The sequence below is a fragment of the Leptonotus elevatus genome, chromosome 7 (assembly GCF_054856555.1).
Source record: "Leptonotus elevatus isolate MCC_2025b chromosome 7, RoL_Lele_1.0, whole genome shotgun sequence".
Classification (NCBI taxonomy): Eukaryota; Metazoa; Chordata; class Actinopteri; order Syngnathiformes; family Syngnathidae; genus Leptonotus; species Leptonotus elevatus.
In genome coordinates this window covers 9,733,991-9,755,928 of record NC_141245.1, presented here as the reverse complement: position 1 = coordinate 9,755,928, position 21,938 = coordinate 9,733,991, and the positions used below count along the sequence as shown (strand labels likewise).

Sequence of the window (21,938 nt, the reverse complement as noted above, 5' to 3'; positions counted from 1 at the left end):
CTACGCTGAGGTTGAAAAAAGCAGAACAAACACTCAACATCGCGGCTAACAGTTTAGCCAGTTAACAGCCACTTCACTGACTCTGATGTCCCTCAAAAGGCCTGGCCCCACCTTCTGAGGTCACGTTCAATCACAGGGCCTCTTCGGTATACCACCTTTTTTTAACCTCTGTTGGGAAATTAAGATGCTGTAGAAGAAAAGGCTTGTTGGCGCATGTGTGGCAGCGTACCGAGGCTAACATGAAAGATTTTCTTTTACCTCCCCTCAGGCTGACTATACAATGACAGAGTACAGCACGCTGAACTGTAACACTGACAGTCTATTAACAGCTGTTGACAACTAACTGACATGATATAGTGTAGTATTTAGGGTCTATGTATATGATGCAGGTTTAAACTCATAATTTAAAAAACTTAATTCTTTACATAACAAAATCGTTTGAAAACTGGTTCTCCTCTGTACTTCTATTGCACACTGCACAACCCCAGTTGGCTTTGTTTCACTTTTTTTTCTCCTGTCATTTTATTAACAAAGTTCTGGAATGTTGTCTTTTTCACAGTTAGGACCATCGTCACAACAAACAATGACAAATAGTTTTCTGTATCCGCCTCTCACCCAAACTCAACAACTCTTGCATACACCTTTGACCCAAATAGAGATAAGCGCTAATGAAAATTGATGCATGATGAATTTAAAAATGAATAAATAAATCAGATTCAACCGTCCTGCATATTGTTTACATCCATTGCACACAGAAGCGGTATAGATTCACACAAAAAATACAGGAACAAGAACAACTCCTCATTCCGAGTTAGTTTATGCTATTAGCCAGTAATTAAACTGCACATGGCATTTTCACACAACTCTTTTGATTGCATTTGAATTCATCACGACTGTTGAGCAACTAGTTAAACGACACTGGCTGTAGTCACCTCAGCTTCGAGGCGGGGGTGATGATTACAGGCGTCTGTCTGTCCTCTTAACCCCCCCCCCCCCCCCAGTTTCCTCCACGCCTCCTTTATTTACGCCCACCGATAGAGGGGAGGGAGCAGGCAGGACAGAGAGCTTCCAGCGCCGCGGAACTCACCTTTATTTGGCGCTGGGACAAAAAACAACCACCATGAGAGTGCTCTTATTTGTTTTGACGCTCGGGGCTTCTGTGGCGACTGACGCCCTCGCTCCTGCCCACCTCGGACCGCCGTCGCTCGGCTACAGTTCGTCGGTCCGCTCGGTGTGCAAGCCCATACCGAGCACCCTGTCTCTGTGCCACGGGATCGGCTACCGGCACATGAGGCTGCCCAACCTGCTGGGCCACGACACTCTGCGGGAGGCCCAGCAGCAGTCCGCCGCCTGGCTGCCCCTCGTCTCCAAGCTGTGTCACCGGGATACCAAGAAGTTCTTGTGCTCCTTGTTCGCCCCGGTTTGCGTGCCGGACTACAGCGGGGCCGTCAGCCCTTGTCGGAACCTGTGCGAGGCCGTGCGCGACCACTGCGTCCCCGTCATGAACGCCTTTGGCTTCCCCTGGCCCGAGATGTTCAACTGCAGCCGCTTTCCACGCGGGACCCAACTTTGCATCCCTCCGAGTGGGGAGCAGGATGTGCGGACCATGGAGGAGGTCACCCACGAGGAGGCGCTCAAAGGTCTGTGTAGGCTTACGTCTTTTCCCAGCATATTATTAAGTGTCGTAGTTTATTTCACATATGATGTATATCTTATGAGACAGGCAGGTTTTAGTTTAAAATATATATATATTTTAAATTATACATTCACAAAAAGTTAGGGATATTTGGCTTTCAGGTGAAATTTCAGGATGAGCTTAACATGCATTCAAATCTTTACAAGTCAACTTAATGTGACCTTCTCTAAGCTTTTGAATGCACATGTCCAACTGTCAAAATGTTCAGTATACTTTTTGCACAAGTTGCTGTTCTCTAACAAGGAGCTTAACGGCAAAATTCACAAACGACAAAGCTCCAACTCGTCAAGGTGGCATCATCAGTGAACGGCTGTTGATGTACCTCAAATGGGATGGCCTGCACTTTCTCCAGACCTGAATCCTATTGAAAAACCTGTGGGATCAGCGTAAACTCTGCACCCCAGAACCTCAATGACCTGAGGCCTGCCCTTCAAGAAGAATGGGATGCCATGCCTCAGCAGACAATGAGTCGATTTGTGAACACTGGGGTGTGAATTGCCTCGTACCTGGCGATTTGATTCGTATCACGATTCATAGATCGCGATATATTGCGGAATCAATTTTTTTTTAACCCCCCTAGTGAACAGCATAAGACGTCGTTGTCAAGCTGTAATTGATGCTCAAGGGCACATGACCAGTTATTGAGACGTTGAATTTTTTTTGGTTGTGTCATACCCACAATTGTTGTTAACTTTGGAAGTCCTACTTTCATGATATCACTGTAGCATGAACTTTTTAAATTTTTACATAAATTTCACCTGAAAGCCAAATATCCCTAACTTTTTGTGAGTAGTTGGTCTACACACTTACAAATTGTATGCAAGGCAATAAAATGCACGTTTTGTTTTTGTTTCTTTAGCAGGCTTGGCATAAACCATATACAGTGGACCCTGCATATAGTTCAGTATCTGTAGACCCCCCTCCTTTTTGGGAGGGGGGGGGGGTCAGTTTTTTTTAAAAATACTGATTTTTTTTTTTAGTTGTGTACTAGTAGGCCAAGTGGCATTTGTGCTAGAAAAATGTGACTGTAGGGCATGTATTGAGAAATACGCAACATTCATGTTTCTGGAATGTGGGAGGCAACTGCACACAAGAGTGCCTGATGATTTTTTTTTAGACAAACTTTATTCGAAAATAAAATAAATACATACGTATGTATGTATTTATATATGTAAACAATTGAACATATACAACAAAATAAAATAAAATTTTAGCTTTCATAGCATTTTTGTTCTGCCAGTAGTCAATTTCAAAACAAGATTCAATTCAAAAAGGGTGTAGGAAGAAAATAAGTAAAACAAATTAGCCTATCTAGCTTATTTTAGACAGCAACTTAAGTAACAGCAAAATCAGACAACATAAAACACAAAATGTCAGCAAAATTAAAGGAATTGTTGTCGCTGGGTACAAAACACTCACGATGTTGTTGATTTTATTTGTTTTTCTATTATTTTTCTGTTCTTTATCTATTTAATATTTCAGTTTTAAAGCTGTATTTAAACCTACCTACCTATTGTTTGACATGATTTCAGTTCATTACTACAGCTGTTCTATTCAAACCCAGAACTTCTCAACTGAACAGCAGTTGTGCTAACCGCTACATACCGTGCTGTCCTGCAAACTACAATAAAAATAACGGCGTCAGTGTCATCAAAACTGTATTATTATCATTGCAAAAGCAAAATATTTGACAGCTCTTGTATTAAATCTCATTACACAGGTGAGTGCTGGAGCATACATTTAAAAACAAAAAAACAACTTTATACCATTATAGGGGTGGCAATCTTTAAATGTCTCACAATTCGTTTCCGATTTTTGGGTGTGCGATTCGATTCAGAATCGATTTTCGATTAAGAACGATTTTTTTCTTCAAAATTGGCAATGATTTTTGCTTCAATGTATAGATGTTCAAGAAATCATAATGATCTACTCCAGTCTTACTCGCTAATGCTAATTAGCGCGCTACTCGCTGCACTTTTATCACTCAAAAGAACGGCTGCACGCTGCAAAAAAACAACTTTTATTGGAATAACTTGATCGTGACTTTTTCCCTTCTACTCTCCAATGTGACTACAACTTAACAGTGTATCAGACCGCATGGAACCACACTGCCCCTAAGTGGCCAAATTGGGTACAACATGAACAGCGCTCCCAATAAAGGCACACACAAACAAAGGGAAGACAGTATGAAATATTTTAAATAAAATCGATTTGGGGACATTTAAAATCGATTCTGAATCCTACTAAATGAGAATCTATTTTTTGGCACACCCCTAATACATTGCAATAAGTCAGATGTTACTATACTCTGTTTTCTTTCAAGCACCTCGTGTATCTTTAGGTAGGTTTCCTTTTTTCTTGAAGTTTACACCTCTGCAGACGCATCATGCATAATCTCTCTTTTCAATCCCCAGGAAGTGTCATTTGTGATGCCTGCAGTCTGGCAGCTGAGGGAGAGACTGACATCCAGGACAACTTTTGTCAAAGTCCATATGGTGAGGATTGGGAGAGCAATGACTATAACATGTAGTCCTGAGAGCGGACCATAATAAAAATAAAATCTTTTTTTCTCTGTTGTTTGTTTTACAATGTGTTGAAAATCACACGTTTTGTCTCTTGTTGCAGCATTCAAGATGCGTCTGGGCAGTGTGTCAACAGTGGGAGGAGACCTTCAGCTGGTGCCTTTGGCCCGAAGCCGCATCCTGAGGTGGGCAGGGGGAGGTGCGGAGAGGGCGGGGATTGGAGGCGCGATGACCCACAACGCTCTGTGGCTGCAGGAAGGAGGCTCATGCGCGTGTCCCGGCTTGGACTATGCAGACAAAAAAGATGTTTTAGTGGGGGAGGTCATGGACAAAAAGGTGAACGGGGTCCTGGGTGGATGGTACTTGGCCCTGGCTCGAGCGGAGGAGGGAAGGCTGGTGTTGACTCGGCTGGTGCGCTGGACTAGAGGCGACAAAGATCTGAAGAAATTCATCAGGGGACTGCTGAAGCAACCTTGCCCTGAGCTGTAGCCGTTAGGTCTTGAACTAATTAGCAGCTTCTATTTTTTGTGCAAAATGTCCCGTTCACAAAAATTCTCTAAATAACCAAATGAATGATTCATGCACAGACTTTTAAGCACTTGTGTTAACGAAGAAGTGTGAAAAAGATACTGTGACTCTGCATTCTAATCGCTTGCTTAATGAATGGTCCCAATGATCTTTTAAAGGTGCTAATTGGCTCAAGGTCCGGGGCACATCTTTTTTTGAAAGGGCGCAGGGGGTAATAATGGACTCATGTATGGCACGGTCGTTTATCTGATTAACATTTCCCACTTGCAATCTTATATTTTGTTGTTTTTCCCAGTCATACACATTTGTGCAAAAAATGGTGTCAAACAGGGTAGAGTATCCTTTCACACAATAATTTAATTATGCAGTAATACAACAACCTTCTCATTGTAAATATATTCATATTTACATGCTTTCAATGCTGTTTTGTACCATTAACATTAAAAACATCGGCATATTGTTGTCAATAACATATCACTGGAGTCGGGCCCAAACCGTGTAACTCCAATATTGTAGTCACTTTTCAGGAGACCCCAAAAATAGAATGTTTGTTCAACCATTAACATTGCATCCCCTTTTTCAACACTTTTATTATGTTTAGTCAATAATGTGTTTTTTTAATTATTATTATTATTATTATTAATAATAATAAATTATTATTATTCATATTATTACTATTAATAATAATAATAAATAACACGCTCCCATGTGGACTGACCAATAGCACAGATTTTTGAAAAATATATTACATTTAACAAATTGTAACTTAGGAGGTTTTGGCCCGACGCCAGCAATAAATAACGGGTCACCAATGTGGTGGCCGTGGGCACCAGGTAGTCCCCAAGGGCCACATGAGTAACTGTTGTAAAAATATCTCACCAATGATGGGATAATTGTAATTTTCTAGGAATGTTGAAGTAGAGCTCATTGGAAAATTAGATTGGATATTTTTATAACTAAAATGTTGCATATACTGTAGATATATATATATATGAGAAATCATTAACATGATTAGTGTCTTCACATAAAATAAATGTCATTAATTGCTTATTATAACACAGCCTGACCGATTTTTTTCTTTAGCCTGATGCTGATTTCAGTACTTGGCAGAATAAAATTCCGATAACCGATTAATTCTTTCTTAACAAGAAAATAAATTAAACAAATAAAATAACGTATTTCTTGGTCCCTTAACACTGACATTAATAAAGATATGAAATACAGGCAGAACATTTGACTTTTTTACAATGTTCTTTACTATTTTTTAACTTTACAATAGAGAGAATAATCGGCAAAAATCGACCGGTTTACCATATATTTATTTTGGGGGGAGGGTGCTCTTTTACTTAGAAAAATAAATATCAGCCCCTTTTTTTTTTGCTGATTTTGGATGGATGGATGATTAAATAGGTCAGGCCCTTCACATTTATTTCAGAAGTGTGTATCAAACTGATAGCCCTTCGCATAAATCAGTTCCCAAGAAGTAGCTCTCAGCTTCAAAAAGGTTGGCGACCCCCGATACAGTTGATAGAGTAACTGAACAAATTAGCAAATTAGTTCATTTGCCCTAACCCTAACCCATACCAAAGTATGTTATACAGTTTTTTTTGGGTCAACTATTTGGCTTATTTAGGTGATATGGGAACATTTTGCATTTATGCTAATCCACAAATGAGGTTTGTTCATTCTCATGTTTTTCTTAAACCTTCCGTATTGACTGAGCAAAGTGGGAAACTTGACTCGATGTCAAACAGACACACCTGTTGCTGTTAACTTGATACATCAAATGTCTACTTACCTTGTCTCATAGACGGCAACATAATTCTGCTTCTCTGTTGCTGTATGGTGCAAAAAATAAACATGAGTTGTTTCTGATTGATGAAAAATATACAGAAAGATTACACTTTGTCTTACTATTTTTAGTCTCTGTGGACTGTAAACTATTGCTGGGCAAACACATGAACGTGATGCTTAAATAATTCATAGCATCGGGTCTCCAACCTTCACTTACACTACACACACACACTTGCATCTAGCAGTATTTGTAACAGCTGCCGAGCTCGTTATTTGTAACCGTATTTTCCAGAGACCAGGTGAGTGCCTGTTGTACTTGCGGTACATTCTCTTCTGGTATTTTTTTTATTTAATCAATATAGCAGAATTATGTCAGAATATCTCCATTAGCTTGTAGCATGTTTAGCAGTTTAGCATTCTATGTACCATTAGTACTATAGAAGTAACTTACCATACACTTTACACCTCCTTTTATTGTTTCCCTTTTGAACATAAATGATTGATCATTGTGATCGGTATGTTGAATACTAGGATGGCGTTCCCTGCCATTGCGCTGGCTTTCCTCCCTCTCCTGCTGACGCTGCTCATCCGATACCGTTTCTACTTTGCCTTGTTCTACCGAGCGGTCCTGGTCCGCCTATGGAAGGACTGTGTCACCGGTCTGAGCCGCGAGGAGCGGGCCTACCAGTATGTTCTCACCCATGCCACGCCCGGGGACCCAGACAGCATCCTGGACACTTTTGATAAGTGGTGCAGCAAGGTGGAGTACATCAGCAACATTGGACCCAAAAAGGGTGAGCACAGAAGCTTTGATCGCAGGAATGTAGTGATCCAGTTCCCCCAATATGTGTAATGTAAGAACGCAGTGGAAAGTTAACACATCTATGTCAAGCTTTAACCTTTTTGCAAAGGCATTTTTGAACTCTGAATTTATGTTGTGGGTCAAACTGACCCATTTGAAAGTTACAGTAAATGTTGAAAGAAATGGAATTTGTGCACATTTTTTGTTATTTAAAAAAAATCTAGGGAGGGTGAGGAACTATTGATTGAGAGATTAAAAAAAAAAATGCTGAAATGTATAAAGTTTTTGAAACGTTTGATAATTAAGCAAATCCCGGGTCGAAATGACCCAGGATTATTATTGCGAGAGAAAGAGTCACAAGAGTGCAGTTGAAGAATTGGCTTTGTTAGTTAAACAGGATTACACACACAAAACAATATTAAAACTTTTGGATAATTAGCTAAACATGACCCCGGGTCAAATTGACCCAGGATGTTATCACTAATATCACAGAGAAACAAATGTAACGAATGGGTTGTTGTTTTTTTGCAGTTAAAAAAGGGCAAAAAGGAAGAAAAAAATACAGATTAATAAACAAACATCTCCTATAAAATATTACCCAACCCCATTTAAATAACAAAAAATTAATAAAAATACAGGAGACTCATACTGTGTATTTTTTTTTTATTAAAAAAAAGAAAACAACAACACAAAGACAATGGTAGCGAATGGGTTGAACTTTGCTATTACTATTTTGTATCCACACAATAATTAAATACGCATTGCTGTTTCTGAGAACTGAACATAACACACTGGTTAAAACAAAGTATTGATTTTGGCTTATACACATTTGTGTCACGTTTGGTTGACCCAGGGACATTATTGTTGTTCCTCCCAAACAAACAGAACAGAAGGGATAAAAACCCGGGATTCATATGATCAGAAATATTTTTTCTGGTGAGTTTGTGGTTCTGTTTGTACTTAGGGAAGATCCTGGACCGGCTGCTGATGGAGCAGAGTCCTCTGACAGTCCTGGAGTTGGGGACCCACTGTGGTTACAGCACTGTGCTTATGGCCCGGGCGCTACCACTGGGTGCCAGAATCTATAGTGTTGAGATGGACCAGAGAAACGCTGCCATAGCGGAGAAAATCATCCGCCTGGCGGGCTTTGACGACGACACAGTGAGAGACGCGATCCCCGTTTCTTTTTCTTGGTCTGTTTACACACTGAATTTTTGGATGTGAGAAATATATAGCTGTGTTTATCATCGCTCAGGTGGAGCTGATTGTGAATCCATCAGATGAAGTAATTCCACGTTTGCGGTCTGATTTTGGTTTGGAGAGGCTCGATTTGGTCTTCATGGACCACTGGAAGAAATGCTACTGTACTGACCTGCAGGTAGCTGTAACAAAATCATAACAGATTGATGGCTTTTAAAAATGTTGATATAGCCAAGGACAACAGGATTCCAAGCAGTTTTGTAAACAGTATTTTTTTTTTTTTAAGTTCAGCCTTCCAAGTAGTAAGAGTACAGGATGTCAACAAGACTTTTTTTTCCCAAGTCAATTTCCCTTAGTCACGCTGACCATGTTCAAGTCATGTGAGCACTTGAATTACTGTCTTAACTCATTCACTGCCATTGACGTCAAAAATTCATTTGAACTATTTCTGTTAGTTTAACATTTTTTCCACTTTTGTTAACAAGAGTTTGAAAACCTAGAAAAAAATATTTTATTGTACATTTAGAACAGATATAAAAATGTATGATTAATCCTGAGTTAACCATTGAAGTTATGCGATTACAATAAAAAAAAAAAAATCACCTGACGCGATTTAAAAAAAGAAAGAAAAGATTATAAAAAAAATAGCAGTATCAGGTGATTACATTTTTTATTGGAATTAACTCATTCACTGCCATTGACGGCAAAAATTCATTTGAACTATTTCTGTTAGTTTAACATTTTTTCCACTTTTATTAACAAGAGTATGAAAACCTAGAAAAAATTATTTTATTGTACATTTAGAACAGATATAAAATGTATGATTAATCGTGGGTTAACTATTGAAGTTATGCAATTACAATTTTTAATCACCTGACGCGATTTAAAGAAAGAAAGAAAAAATTATTAAAAAATTAGCTGAGTCAGGCGATTAAATTTTTTAATTGTAATGAATGACTTCACGAGTTAACTCGCAATTAATCACAAATTTTATATCTGTTCTAAATGTACAATAAAACAATTCTAGGTTTTCATACTCTTGTTAATAAAAGTGTTTAAAAAAAAAAGTTAAACTAATAGAAATAGTTAAAATGAATATTTGACATCTATAACCGTCAATGGCAGTTAATGAGTTAGGATCACACTGACCTGAGTCATACTGTTCTGTCGCTATGGAGCTGCAATGCAAGATATTCCAGTCCACTCTCTTGTTATACACGAGCTGTCAGTTAAAAGTTTCACAAATCTTACATTATTAGTCATAGCTTCTTATCACTAATTTACTGTGCGTATAAAAAGGATGCAATTAATACCGGTAGCAGTAAGTATTGTTTTTTTCACTACACTAAACTGGAAGGACTCATTAAAATAAGATGCTTTTGAAAGAGCCATCGGTGCCTGAAAATTTTAACGAACTATAGTAAACATTACATTTAGGGATGTTTCAACTTTTTTTCATACTGATACATGAATGAGTACTCGACTCTTGAATAGTTACCGATACCCCTAGTACTTTTGATACATAAAATTTCCCCCCAAAACCATGACAGGTAATTTTAAAGAAATACCTATATATCCCAAGATAGCATTTTCCTTAAATCTGCATAAAATTAATGGCAATGGTGGCTGATATGTTAAAACAAGGCTGGCATCGATGCTCACCCAACCCTAATTAAAATTTTAAAAGAAAATAATTTTCAGATAAATTACATTTGCAAAAACATTTAAAATAAAAACAGTTTGACCAAATATGAACATCAATTTTTTATTTATTTTAGAGATGTTTGATACCACTTTTTTTTTTAGACTGATTCCACTATGAGTACACCCAACTCGAGTAGTCAACGCTACTGATACCAAGCACTGATACAACTAGTAACTAGTACTTTTGATACATAACATTTCTCCAAAAAACAATGACAGATCATTTTAAACAAAGACCTACATATACCCCCAATACCACTTTTCCTTAAAATTGCATGAAATGAATAGCAATTTTCTAATCCTATACATAAATGACAGAAACTGCATCTTAATTAGCATCTGACGTACCGTTATGCCTTTAGTTCCTAATCATAAAAAGTGGCCACAAGAGGGCAGTCGACACTGCTATCAGCAGCATCTACGAGTACTGATAGCTTAAAATAAGGCCAGCAACGGCACTGATATGATACCTGATATTGGTAATCGCCTTTCTTACAACAAAAAATAACTTAATGAAAAAAAAATGTAGTCTCTCTCAACCGTTCTTTTCATCCCTGTTAAATATTTTTCCATTGTGTCTCTTATAGGTTTGTCTACTGCACTTCATATCTCCGGCACTGTACAAATGTATTGTTTGTTGATGTGATGTTGTTACAGATGTTGGAAGGTTCTGGTCTGCTCGGGAAAGGATCTATAATTCTGGCAGACAACGTGCTGTTTCCCGGCGCTCCCAAATTTCTCAGACACATTCGCAAGAGCGGCTTGTATGAGTGGAAGATCCACCGCGCCACACTGGAGTATAGCAAGGGGATCAGGGATGGGATGGCAGAACTCGTGTATCAGGGGATCAAGTAGACCAATACCGAGTGACAGCATCAAGAGTTAATTGAGCATGAATGCTCGTTAACAAAATGAAACGGATTGGACCACTCAGTGATAGGTCTTCCACAAATTTAAAATCAAAGACTGTAATTGACCATTTGCCCCTTACCTTCTGTTGCATGCTGTTTTTACCAAGTTAATGAAATCGCCGACTTTGCCGGAATTCACAGCGCGCGACCTATATCGTTATGTAGTCAATGCCGTCTCTTCTGCTTACAAAGGGGCTGATTCAAAAGCTTGTCGCTGGCTGAGTCTCTGGGACGAGATGCTACGCTCCCACGGGGGGACAATATACCTCGTAATGCAAAGGTAAAACTTGTTCATCATGCTGACTTAATTTTACAGTCCGTTCTTTCTATATTGAATCGCTGTGATGATGTTATGTTATTATGTTTACTAGCATGGAACAAATGACTATTGTAGTGGCAAGCTATGCGGTCATTTTATGAATAAGACTCCGGCTCCAGAGTGAAAAACTCCCAGCACAAAGACGAAATCCCCCATTATTAAACAGTCAAATGCACTTAATAGTTTTGAAGAAGGTGCATTTTAAAACTAAGCTGTGTGTTGGTGCAGTTGGAGTGGACGCTAATTATCTGGCTCGTTAATGTGTTAATTTGAAAACACGCAATTCGACACCTGTTACAATCTTTGTTAGAGTGCACGTTTACTAGTAAAATGTTTGAACATTTATCTACTAACCTCGAAAAAAATGATTGCTGCAAATCCGCGAATACTTTGTGGGCAGCCAGTCCTTTCTGTTGATTGCTGCTATCCATCGACGTCTTTTGTCTTCATTAGTAGGTATGCGATAAAAAGCAACATTTGGTTTACTCCTTTGTCTGCCTGTACAACCGACCGCACAGCAAGATATGACCATTTTATAAGATAATCGATTAGATAAAGAACTTAACGCTGTACGAAATTCAATGGTTACACTACAGGCAAGTGGCTCTTTTGCCGTCCAGCGTCCTGTAGGGGGCGTTCCCATGAGTGCTGTGACGTCACGTACAAAAGCTCAATAGCAAGCAAGATTTACATAAATGTTCAGAACCCAATGTAGTCAATCATGCCTGCTTTTAATGCAGTCTTTTCAGTTTTGCAGATACAAATTTGGTGAACGTCTGTCCAAGATGCCTCAAGATGCTCTTTTTACACTGTAATGTTTGGGAACTGTTGCTTATTATCGCAAGTTAGCTCATTGCAAAATGTCCATCTATCTGCTTTTTAGTCTGTCTTACTTGACCATCCTTAATTGTTGCAAATTATATTTAAAAAAAAAAGAAGCAAAATCTTTGTATTTTATATTAACTACTTTGAAAAATTTCCAAAATTATGTAAAATAATACTCGATATGTTTTTAAAAATGTTTAATGTTATCCAAAGTGAATTTATAATAAACCCAACAAAACTGAAAACGATCAGTCAGATTTACTGCAACATTTTTATGATGAGTCTCCATGCGTAACAAGTGTTATCGCTGACTCAGCTAAAGTGTATTGTCCTGGAAGAAAATATAACAAGGTAAAGGTTAATTGGTGAGATGTGTTTAAACAGCATTCATCGTAAAATAAGAACAATGAAACCCCGTCAGGAACTTTGTACCAGGAGCGACTTTTACAGTAAGCAATGTCCGGCAGTATTTCAAAACTACGACTCATGGGATGGGTGTGAAATACAAAAAATCAGCTGTTCCTTTTACATAACACTACAATTGGTTAAATACATTTTTAAAAATATATATATTGAATCATGTAAAACAAGAGGAAATTGACAGCTGTTAATGAGCCTAATAAGTCTCATTTTAGGGCCTCTCCCCTGCTATCATAGCACATTCATTTATTTAGCTATATTGTTGCAATACACTCACCAGCCACAACGTTAGGTACACCTGTGTACCAAAATGTGGAAACCAAGATATTGGAAAATACTCTAAAGCACTGCAACTGCCTTTTATAGTAGATGTCTACATCGCTGTTAACGTCCTATTTTGGTGGGAAGCATGTACCCCAAAATCTTTGTCAAATCATCCATTGGTCTTGATCTTGATCTTGTCCCTCCATGTCCACCTGACAAAATAGAAACAATAAAAAAATCTTTAAAAATGTGTTTCTAGAATGGCTGAATGTCTTAAATATAAAAACAAAGAAAAACTTTGGAAAATGGGTTTCTAGAATGGGTGAATCCCTTAATTAATATTGTATTTAAAATCCATAATGTGCAACAAATTCCATTAGTGACTAATGAAAACACCTCATTGATCTCGCCATCGTCAGGTGACTCGTTGTAATCGTTCATCTCATCCATGTCCTGCATGTCTTCTTCATCTTCTGAGTCCTCCTCACTGTCCTCGTCTTCATCATCTTCCTCTTCCTCCTCCTCCTCATAGCCTCCTCCCTGCACTCAGTAAATGGACATGGTAAAGAAAGGCACAAAAATGTGCTTTTGTTTGTAGAGTAAAAATAGGACTAAGTGCTGAAAATACTACTAACACCACAGCATAGGGCTTTCATTTGCAGTAAGAATAGCACCAAAAGCTTAAATTGCATGATTTAAGATGTAGTGTATAGTGGTAACTAGTGATGGGAAAATGAAGCTTCATGAAGCACTTGTGATATTTTTTGACTCCCATAGATGGTGCTCTTGGTTTAAATATAAAGGCTAGTGCAAAGGAAATTGATTACATTTCCACTGCATCTTTCAACCAAGAGTGGCATCTAGAGGAGTCAAAAAATATTACAAGTGCTTCATGAAGCTTCATTTTCCCATCACTAGTGGTAACCACTAAAGCACTGTACAATTAAACATTATCTATATTAAAGTATAATATACAAGTATATTATGTTAATGTTAGATGACCACAAAAATACTATCCAACTTTAACAAAATATAATTGTGTGGAACTGGTGTAATTTTTCACACATTATTGTTGAATTATAGTATAACAATAGTGAAACATCATTATGACAAATGCCTTTTTTTTCTCCTCCGCTTCATCCTTCATAAATCCTATTTAAGATGTACAAATATCTGTCTCATTAAGAAAGCTATTTACACATTTTGCAGGGCTGAAAGTTGTGTAGAAGGTTGGTGTTAAAACACTACACAGTGGGCACAAATATAATTACCTCAAAAATTGTTTTCCCGATTGGTAGTTGGTTGTTGTCCTTCTCAGCAATGCTCTGCAACTAAGGTAAAAGAAAGGGTAAAAACTGTATGGGGGATATCACAAATTCACAAGTATCAAGTTCTGCGTCATTCAATTCATAATATATTGTATTATTCTGTTGTTGTTCATATTAAAAATTGTAGTGCAATAAATCTGTAATCAAATAAATGTAAAAGAAAACAACTCAAATCAAATGGGAAGAACTGAAGTAGCTCAGCATCCACAACAGTGGTCGTTGAGGCGTCGATGAAAATCTTTCAACCTCAACGTATATGTACGTTACCCAGGTTTGATGCTGCTGTTCCTGCTGCTGTAGCTCCGTCTCATCCACGCAAGGTCGGTCCAAGTTGAACCACAGAGATTCGGTTATTCGAGGAAACAAGGAGGGGAAAAGCGTGGACATCTCGGCTTGGGATCACACCAAAACAGAGCAGCAAAACTGTGCCCGACGCCACTGAGACGCGTTAAAACGCATTTACCCACGTCTTCTTTAGACACAGCAATAAGTGAAAACGCCAATCTAAATAAATAAAGATAAATACACACGCTTGTTGCTGTTGGTTAGCCTTATAATACGACCGAACGTTTTCTAACATTCAAATCGAACATTGTCGGAAGTTATGAGTGATCTTTAAAAAACATCCGGCTATTTCCGGTTGTGTGTCATTGCGCTAAGGTTCCGCTTCGGTTTTTGAACCCTTATGTTGATCCAAAATATTTACAATTGTACCCCGGATTTATCCAATTACGGTCTATATTGGGGTCGGTTTAAAAAATAAGTAATCGATGTGTGTTTTAGCTTCTGTTCTGAATCTGATTCATGGTGGTACATCTATTTTGGCAATATCCATCAGTAAAATATTCCTGGTGTATGTAACAAGTTATACAGCATTGTTATAGTGGGGGGAATTTGTTATTTTGGAAGAATGTGCTTTTTGGTTTTGCTGGAGGGGAAAAATGAGAGAAAATCAAATGTGTTTTTGATTAATTGAGTACTAATAATGATTAAATTCCATATGCATAAAATCCATGCTTTTTTTTTGTCTTTTAAACAAAAAGCAATTACAACTATGTCTGCTTGTGTTGAGTCCAATATCTTTGTATACATTTATTTTGAGTGTATACATTTTTTAATCCCCCAAGCGTTATGTTTTTATTTATTTTTATTTTTATTGTTATTAATTAAAGTTGTTTAAATAAACAGGAAGCCAGAAAATCACATAATAGTTTAGCTTACCATTCAAATTATGTGCAATGCTTACGTCTTCTTCATCGTGGTTGATAAGTTTGCAGACAGCCATGACAATTTTAGCTGGAACACATGTGTTACTGGTGAATTGGATATGCTACTCCATGGTGCAGGGGCTGCATGGGGGCAGAGTGGTTACCTCAGAGGTTGTAGGTTTATTCCCTGACCCTTATAAACATGTCGAAGAGTCCATGAGCAATATACTCACCTCTATAGTCATCAAAAGGTGAAAACCTGGTAGGTGTAAAAGTGCAAAAGGTGACACACACACACACGCACCATAGTATGCTTAATGTATTTTATATCTATGATTTTTGTTGGAACTCAAGAAAAATTGCCCAAAATTTTGCAAAATTCAACACGACTTGCTTCCAGACACATTTTAACCTACTTATAGTCTAATTTCACTATTGGTTGGTAGCTAGGCCCGTCAAATACCAATATATTTGTATAAAAGTAGAAAAACATGAAAAGTTCATCATTTGTCCCCTTTAACTATTCTTAACTTTAATTCTTAGGTCATCTTGCCATTTTTTGTGTATATTCACTGGCCTAACCTTGAGATAAGATTAACCTAACTTTATTAGACATAATAAATCCCATTATCACATGCCTTCTTTTCTACAGTCAGGCACGCACACGTGTGCGTGCGCACACACTGGCAAGACTTTGGACTTAGAAAACACATGTGTTGTGACAGCTTTTCTTATTAGAGGGCCATCTCTCATCTTTGGTCACACTCACACACATTCCAGTTCATTCTCTACACAGGTGGGATTTCAGAAAGTGTCTTGGGCTTCAGAACAATTTGCAGAATACCTTAACGAGGTAAACAATTTCATTCATCACCGAAGACTATCTTAACCTCCAGCTTCTTTCTTTCTTTCCTTCCTTCTTTCTTTCTTTCTTTTTTCTTTCTTTCTTTCTTTCTTTCTTTCTTTCTTTTATCTTTCTTTCTTTCTTTCTTTCTTTTTAATTTCTTTCTTTTTTAAAGTTCCACTAGTTATCTGTGTATTTTGTAGTGCTGTGATTTGACGAATGATTAGTAATTTTTCTTAAATTGTTAAATAAGTTACTGGGAAGATTCCTTATAGACCTCTTACTATTTACATGTGTGTTCTTCTAATGTTTATAAAGTGTCTAAACACTAAAATGAGGACTGCTGATGTGTTCCCTGAAGACTTACTACTATTTACAAGTGTGTTCTTGTTTGTGAAGTATGTGTACACTAATACGATGGTGAAACAATATTACAATATCGGAGTTTAACTAAAGTCAGCAGTTGGAGAACAAGGTATAATAAGTACAGTTAATGCTACTTATCACATTTCTTTACATTGTACTTTTGATTGTCATTTTGTTTTGGACTGAATGTTTTGGAGCCATTATTACCATATAGAGCTAATTACCAGTCAGCGTTTCACATGAAATGAATGGTTTGTAGTCTTAGTCAGGGGGTTAATTAGTGTGAAGGACTACTAGTATAATACACACTTATGAAGTAGCAAATTTGCTCAAGTTACTTTTAATCATGATATGATTATATGCCGTTATAAATAATTATATACATTTATGTGAAGACACTGATCATCAATATGCAACACTTTATTTCTATACATTTTCTCCAGTGTTTACATTTTCAAATACTACTACAACATTCTTAGAAAATCAAAAGACCAGATCACTGCTGATTTGTTTTTATACAGTATCAGGCCCACGGGCTAGTTGTATTGTACTTGGCACAATGTTGGTGACCTCTGGCCTACAGGATTGACTGAATTCAGTCTACATGCATTTAATGTAGACAAAACTGACAGCTCTGGAAAAACAACAACAGGAGAGTTTATTTATTTATTTTAATTTTCTGCACATTAATACTCTCAGTGACAAAAAATGGGATTTGGGGTTATGGTAGTTGTTTGGGGGGGGGGGGGGGGCGTTCATTTTAGTCAAACATGTTCAGAGGAAGTGATAATTGTGCTGTAGTTTCTTCAAACAATTCCAGAGCTGTATATACATACATTATATGATATACTTTGTGCTGCAGAGCCATGTGGGTTGTTCTGGTCTTGCTGCTCACCCTCTCCAGGGACGCTCTGTCTCAAGACAAACTCAATATGTGTATGGATGCCAAACACCACAAAGTAAAACCTGGTCCAGAGGGAAAACTTTACCTTCAGGTGATGGACACAAATGCAATTGGTGCACATCTTATTTAGATGAATACTTTACTATAAAGAGTATTGAGTGCTTATTGTGTTATTTCTTTTGTTTTTAGTGTGCGCCGTGGCGTGACAATGCATGCTGCACAGCAAATACCACTGCTGAAGCTCACGAAGATAACTCCTATTTGTACAACTTCAACTGGAACCACTGTGGTTCGATGAGCCCCAAGTGCAAGAGGCACTTCGTCCAAGACACTTGCTTCTATGAATGCTCCCCACATTTGGGGCCCTGGATACAAGTGGTGGGTACTGACGCTCTTGTCTTAATTCAGTCCACACTGGTGGCACTAGATGGTAGCACAAGAAGCACGACAGGAAGTAGGCTTGGTAGAATCTATATTTGAATATTTTTGGTGCTATTTTATCCAATCGTGCATTGCGTCATCTTGCTGATTATGCATTATGCTTTGTTTGTGCAGGCGGATCAGAGCTGGCGCAAGGAGCGAATCTTGGATGTACCTTTGTGTATGGAGGACTGCCATGACTGGTGGGAGGACTGCAAAAATGAGATGACTTGTAAGACGAACTGGCACAAAGGATGGGACTGGAGCACAGGTGTGTTTTTGTTATTAACGGACTAACTAAGATACTTGTAAATATTTTTAATTTTTTAACTAAACCAAAATAATCATCTTTCTGTTTTCCAGGTGTTAACCAATGCCCTAAAGGCAGCAAGTGCAAAAAGTGGACTGACAGCTACCCAACGCCTAAATCCATGTGTGAACAAATCTGGTCTAATTCCTACCTTTATACTACACACTCCAAAACATCAGGGCGGTGCATGCAGCTCTGGTTCACTGGGCCAAACCCCAACACGAAGGTAGCTGAGTATTATATCAACAATGCTCAGCAACTCTGTAGTTTTTCGGTCACATCTCTGCTCTTCCTGGCTACATCGTCTCTTTCTTCTCTGATCTAAACACACAGTACATTATTTCTTGTCTGTACAACTTGGGCCGAGATAAATCCATTAAGGTTATTCCAAATTGAGTGACTGTTTCATTATATATATTTTTTCTGGTACATTTGGTTTAGGGGCTCTCTGTCTGTGAAAACCCCCACAAATGAGGCAAACTTAGTTTTATTTTATTTTATGTATTCTTCTGTGAAATTGAAATTATAACAGATGTCTCTTTTGTATTGTTTGCTCCAAAATTTCTTGTTAGCAAAAGCTTCTGTGTGGACATTAATTTACAGGTAATTAAATTAATACGGTATATCATTCTTGTTTTGTTTTTTTATTTAACTACACTCATTTATTGTCTATCAGAATCAGGATCAAACTGAAGCTGGAGTCTATCCTAATGAATGGGTAAGAAGTGGGGTAAACTCAGGACTAGAGATGAAACTGTGATAAAATTTCAGACAATTTATTATACTACTGTTTCAAAAATATGATCATCAGTACTACAGTATTATCTCTGAGAGTTGTTTGATAGTTGTAAGATGACAAAGAACATGCTCGTGCTATGGAACATGACAGAACGTAGCCCAGATGACGATATTTTTTCACTAACAAAGATGACTACGGCACAAGTATGGGAGCATTTAGCTTTTAGTAAGATAGAAAATGGAAAATGAATTCAAAAATAATTACCCACTTTGAATTATGTGGTCACTACAAACAATTGTACCAACACCACCCAACTCTTTTAATTACATTTCATGGGGTCCTGCATGCTTGATAAATCATTTTACTTACTGTTGTTGATTATTTTGAATGTGCAAAATCTACATAGGCTTACCAGTTTAGTTTGTTTAGTTTTTTCCCGTTTTACATTTATTTGAGCATCATCATGATAATAGTGATAATGTGATAGTTTTGGTCACTTGTGCTATGAAATGTTCATAGAGTTTGATCTCTACCCTGAATTGATCACCTTTCATACACAGTATTGACACAGGAACACTATACGCACTCATGGCCACTTAAGTCACCAAAGAATCTGGGAGCAAGGCTGCAATATAAAGCAGCAGATTACACATTCCTATTTTGTGCTATAAAATAAGATTTTAGATAAGTAAATGCAGTGTGATGCAAGTATGTATATGTACTGTCTTCTCTAGTAACTCCAGGTAATAGATTAAAAAAAATGTTATACTTGAAAAACACAACCACAACCAGGAACTGCAGTGAGAGCATCGAACAGTTTAGACCAGCCAGCACCAGTGGTTAGTGTAGGCTCTACTGCTGGCTAATTATTGGGTTCCAGTTTCCTACACCCCAGCATGTGTGTGTGCGATTGCGTGTGCGTGTGCGCCTGCGCCTGTGTATCTCTATAGGATCCCGTTTGCCTGCAGGTTTGGTTTATTCAGTGAGTTAGATCCAAAAACAGTAACAGAAAACAATCCGATGTATGTTGTGAATTTTGTCCAATTGGCATTGACATTTTAGATATGAATTGCTTTGTGACATTTGACTCTGTCAGATATCTAAAAACCCATAACATTACAAATCAAGATGATAACATCCAGGCAAATGTATCTTAACATATTGCACGTGCTAACTGTAAGTGCAACAGTCAAGAACCTGCATGACAAATCTGATGAATGTCTAAGTATGACTCGGGTTAAAGTTATACTATCTGACATGATGCTTTGACAAGCTGGTAAAAATTAGTCCATGAGTTTAAAAGGCCAACCTTTATACAGCGGTTATAAAAAGTCTACACACCCTTGTTCAAATGTCATGCTTTTGTGATGTGATATAAATCCGGGGACGTAATACCTTTTCCTGCCTGTATTTGGGAGATTTTGTTATGGTACAATGGAACCAGAGTTGAACTTTTTATCTATGTTTTTTATTATGTTTGTTGCAAACCCAACACTGCCCTTCATCAAGGAAAAGCATGGTGGTGGTGGCATAATGCTTTGGTGCTGTTTTTCTTTAAAAGGACCATATGGCCTTTGACAAGGTGAAGAAAATTATGAGCAGAAGTAGTCGAAAGTAATAATAAAAAAAATAAAAAAAGAAGCCAGAAAGGGGCCCACTAGAACATCCAAAATATATTTGTATTAATCAAAAGCGCTATAAAAGGTATTATGTCTGGGCTGACTCCCATTCAACATGAGTTTGAGAAGTTACTGGCTTCCGATTGCAGCCACATCCTAGTTATAAGAGGGTGTGCACACTTATGCAACCACATTATTTCAGTCATTCATTTTTACTTACCCTCTTGAAGATATTTTTTTCCCTTTCAATTGCAGTTTTCAGGTTGTAGGTCACATTAATGGTGGGAAAAGTTTTGTAATGATTTACCTCGGTCTCTTTTTTTTAATCACAACAAAACATGGCATTTGATCAGGGGTGTGTAGACTTTTTATAGCCATTGTAATTTCAAAGGCAAACGTTTCACTAATGGTTATTCATGTACAGTATATTCTAACAAGTTATAGTGAAACCTTCAAATCCGAACAATTTGAACAATTTGAAGAATTCTTAACTGTCATACAAATGTAAAATTAAAGAATCACACTGAAATAAAAAAGTTTTAAAAATTAAATAAAACTACTAACCATTTAAACAAAACTGAAAGATGCGTACAGAAAGGACACAGGAAACCATTTATTGGCATGATTCTCTGGGCCGTTAGTCATTATGCTTGGTAAAATTAATCTGTGTATGTAATTAGTATTTTAATAAATACAGTGGTATTGCTCGCATGGTACTGGGAACCTTCTTTCTTTCTTTTTTTACCCTTTTATGTTAGGCTCCTTCGTCAAATAGTTTGGTGGATTTGTATATTGCATTCCTTCTGTTGCTGTTTGTGTTGAGATGAATATTTATTGGAAATGCAATTGGGCAGAACATGATTTTAAGAGGGAACACACAGAGACAAAAGAGAGAACAGGACAAAAAAAAACTATAGAAAACTCAAGACACAGATTTACAGTAGCACTCTTGAAGCATCATAAGATTTTCTGACTTCTTGCCTGTTGCTGCACATGATGATGGTTTAAACTCAAGTTTTTATTACATTGTGGACACAACTACACATGTGGAATTAATTCAAGATAAAGTTTGCGTGCCGCTGTAAAAGACAAGGTGGACATTGTTTCGAGTGTAATATTTGAGGCAATGACTGGATACGTAACTTTAGTATACTTGGTACACATTAATATCTAACTACCAGATTGATTGGTTTACTTCTCTGCGTTGTCAACATG

General features: G+C 37.6%; 4 protein-coding genes across 5 annotated transcripts; 3 read left to right on the top strand and 1 right to left on the bottom strand.

Annotated features, from left to right (window-relative positions):
* The first annotated feature begins 1,054 nt into the window (after window positions 1–1,054).
* Window positions 1,055–6,615, top strand: sfrp2l (secreted frizzled-related protein 2 like). Its single transcript, XM_086081007.1, has 3 exons — window positions 1,055–1,640; window positions 4,111–4,191; window positions 4,322–6,615. The coding sequence occupies exons 1-3, from the start codon at window positions 1,121–1,123 to the stop codon at window positions 4,705–4,707; spliced, it is 987 nt and encodes a 328-aa protein (XP_085937133.1). The 5' UTR covers window positions 1,055–1,120; the 3' UTR covers window positions 4,708–6,615.
* Window positions 6,616–7,040: 425 nt separating this feature from the next.
* Window positions 7,041–11,101, top strand: tomt (transmembrane O-methyltransferase). The gene is made up of 4 exons (XM_086081011.1): window positions 7,041–7,334; window positions 8,307–8,503; window positions 8,598–8,720; window positions 10,904–11,101. Exons 1-4 carry the CDS (start codon window positions 7,058–7,060, stop codon window positions 11,099–11,101), a joined length of 795 nt encoding a protein of 264 aa, XP_085937137.1. The 5' UTR covers window positions 7,041–7,057.
* A 166-nt stretch (window positions 11,102–11,267) lies between these two features.
* Window positions 11,268–18,782, top strand: folr (folate receptor). 2 transcript variants are annotated; one of them, XM_086081008.1, is made up of 5 exons: window positions 11,268–11,437; window positions 17,594–17,726; window positions 17,825–18,013; window positions 18,191–18,326; window positions 18,419–18,782. In XM_086081008.1, exons 1-5 carry the CDS (start codon window positions 11,268–11,270, stop codon window positions 18,688–18,690), a joined length of 900 nt encoding a protein of 299 aa, XP_085937134.1. In that variant the 3' UTR covers window positions 18,691–18,782. The 2 variants fall into 2 exon arrangements, with proteins under 2 accessions (XP_085937134.1, XP_085937136.1); XM_086081010.1 differs by lacking the exon at window positions 11,268–11,437 and adding an exon at window positions 16,245–16,374.
* On the bottom strand, window positions 12,191–14,927 carry anapc15 (anaphase promoting complex subunit 15). The gene is made up of 4 exons (XM_086081012.1): window positions 14,581–14,927; window positions 14,257–14,316; window positions 13,382–13,525; window positions 12,191–13,197 (listed from the first exon to the last, which is right to left on the bottom strand). Exons 1-4 carry the CDS (start codon window positions 14,698–14,700, stop codon window positions 13,150–13,152), a joined length of 372 nt encoding a protein of 123 aa, XP_085937138.1. The 5' UTR covers window positions 14,701–14,927; the 3' UTR covers window positions 12,191–13,149.
* Window positions 18,783–21,938: the final 3,156 nt, after the last annotated feature.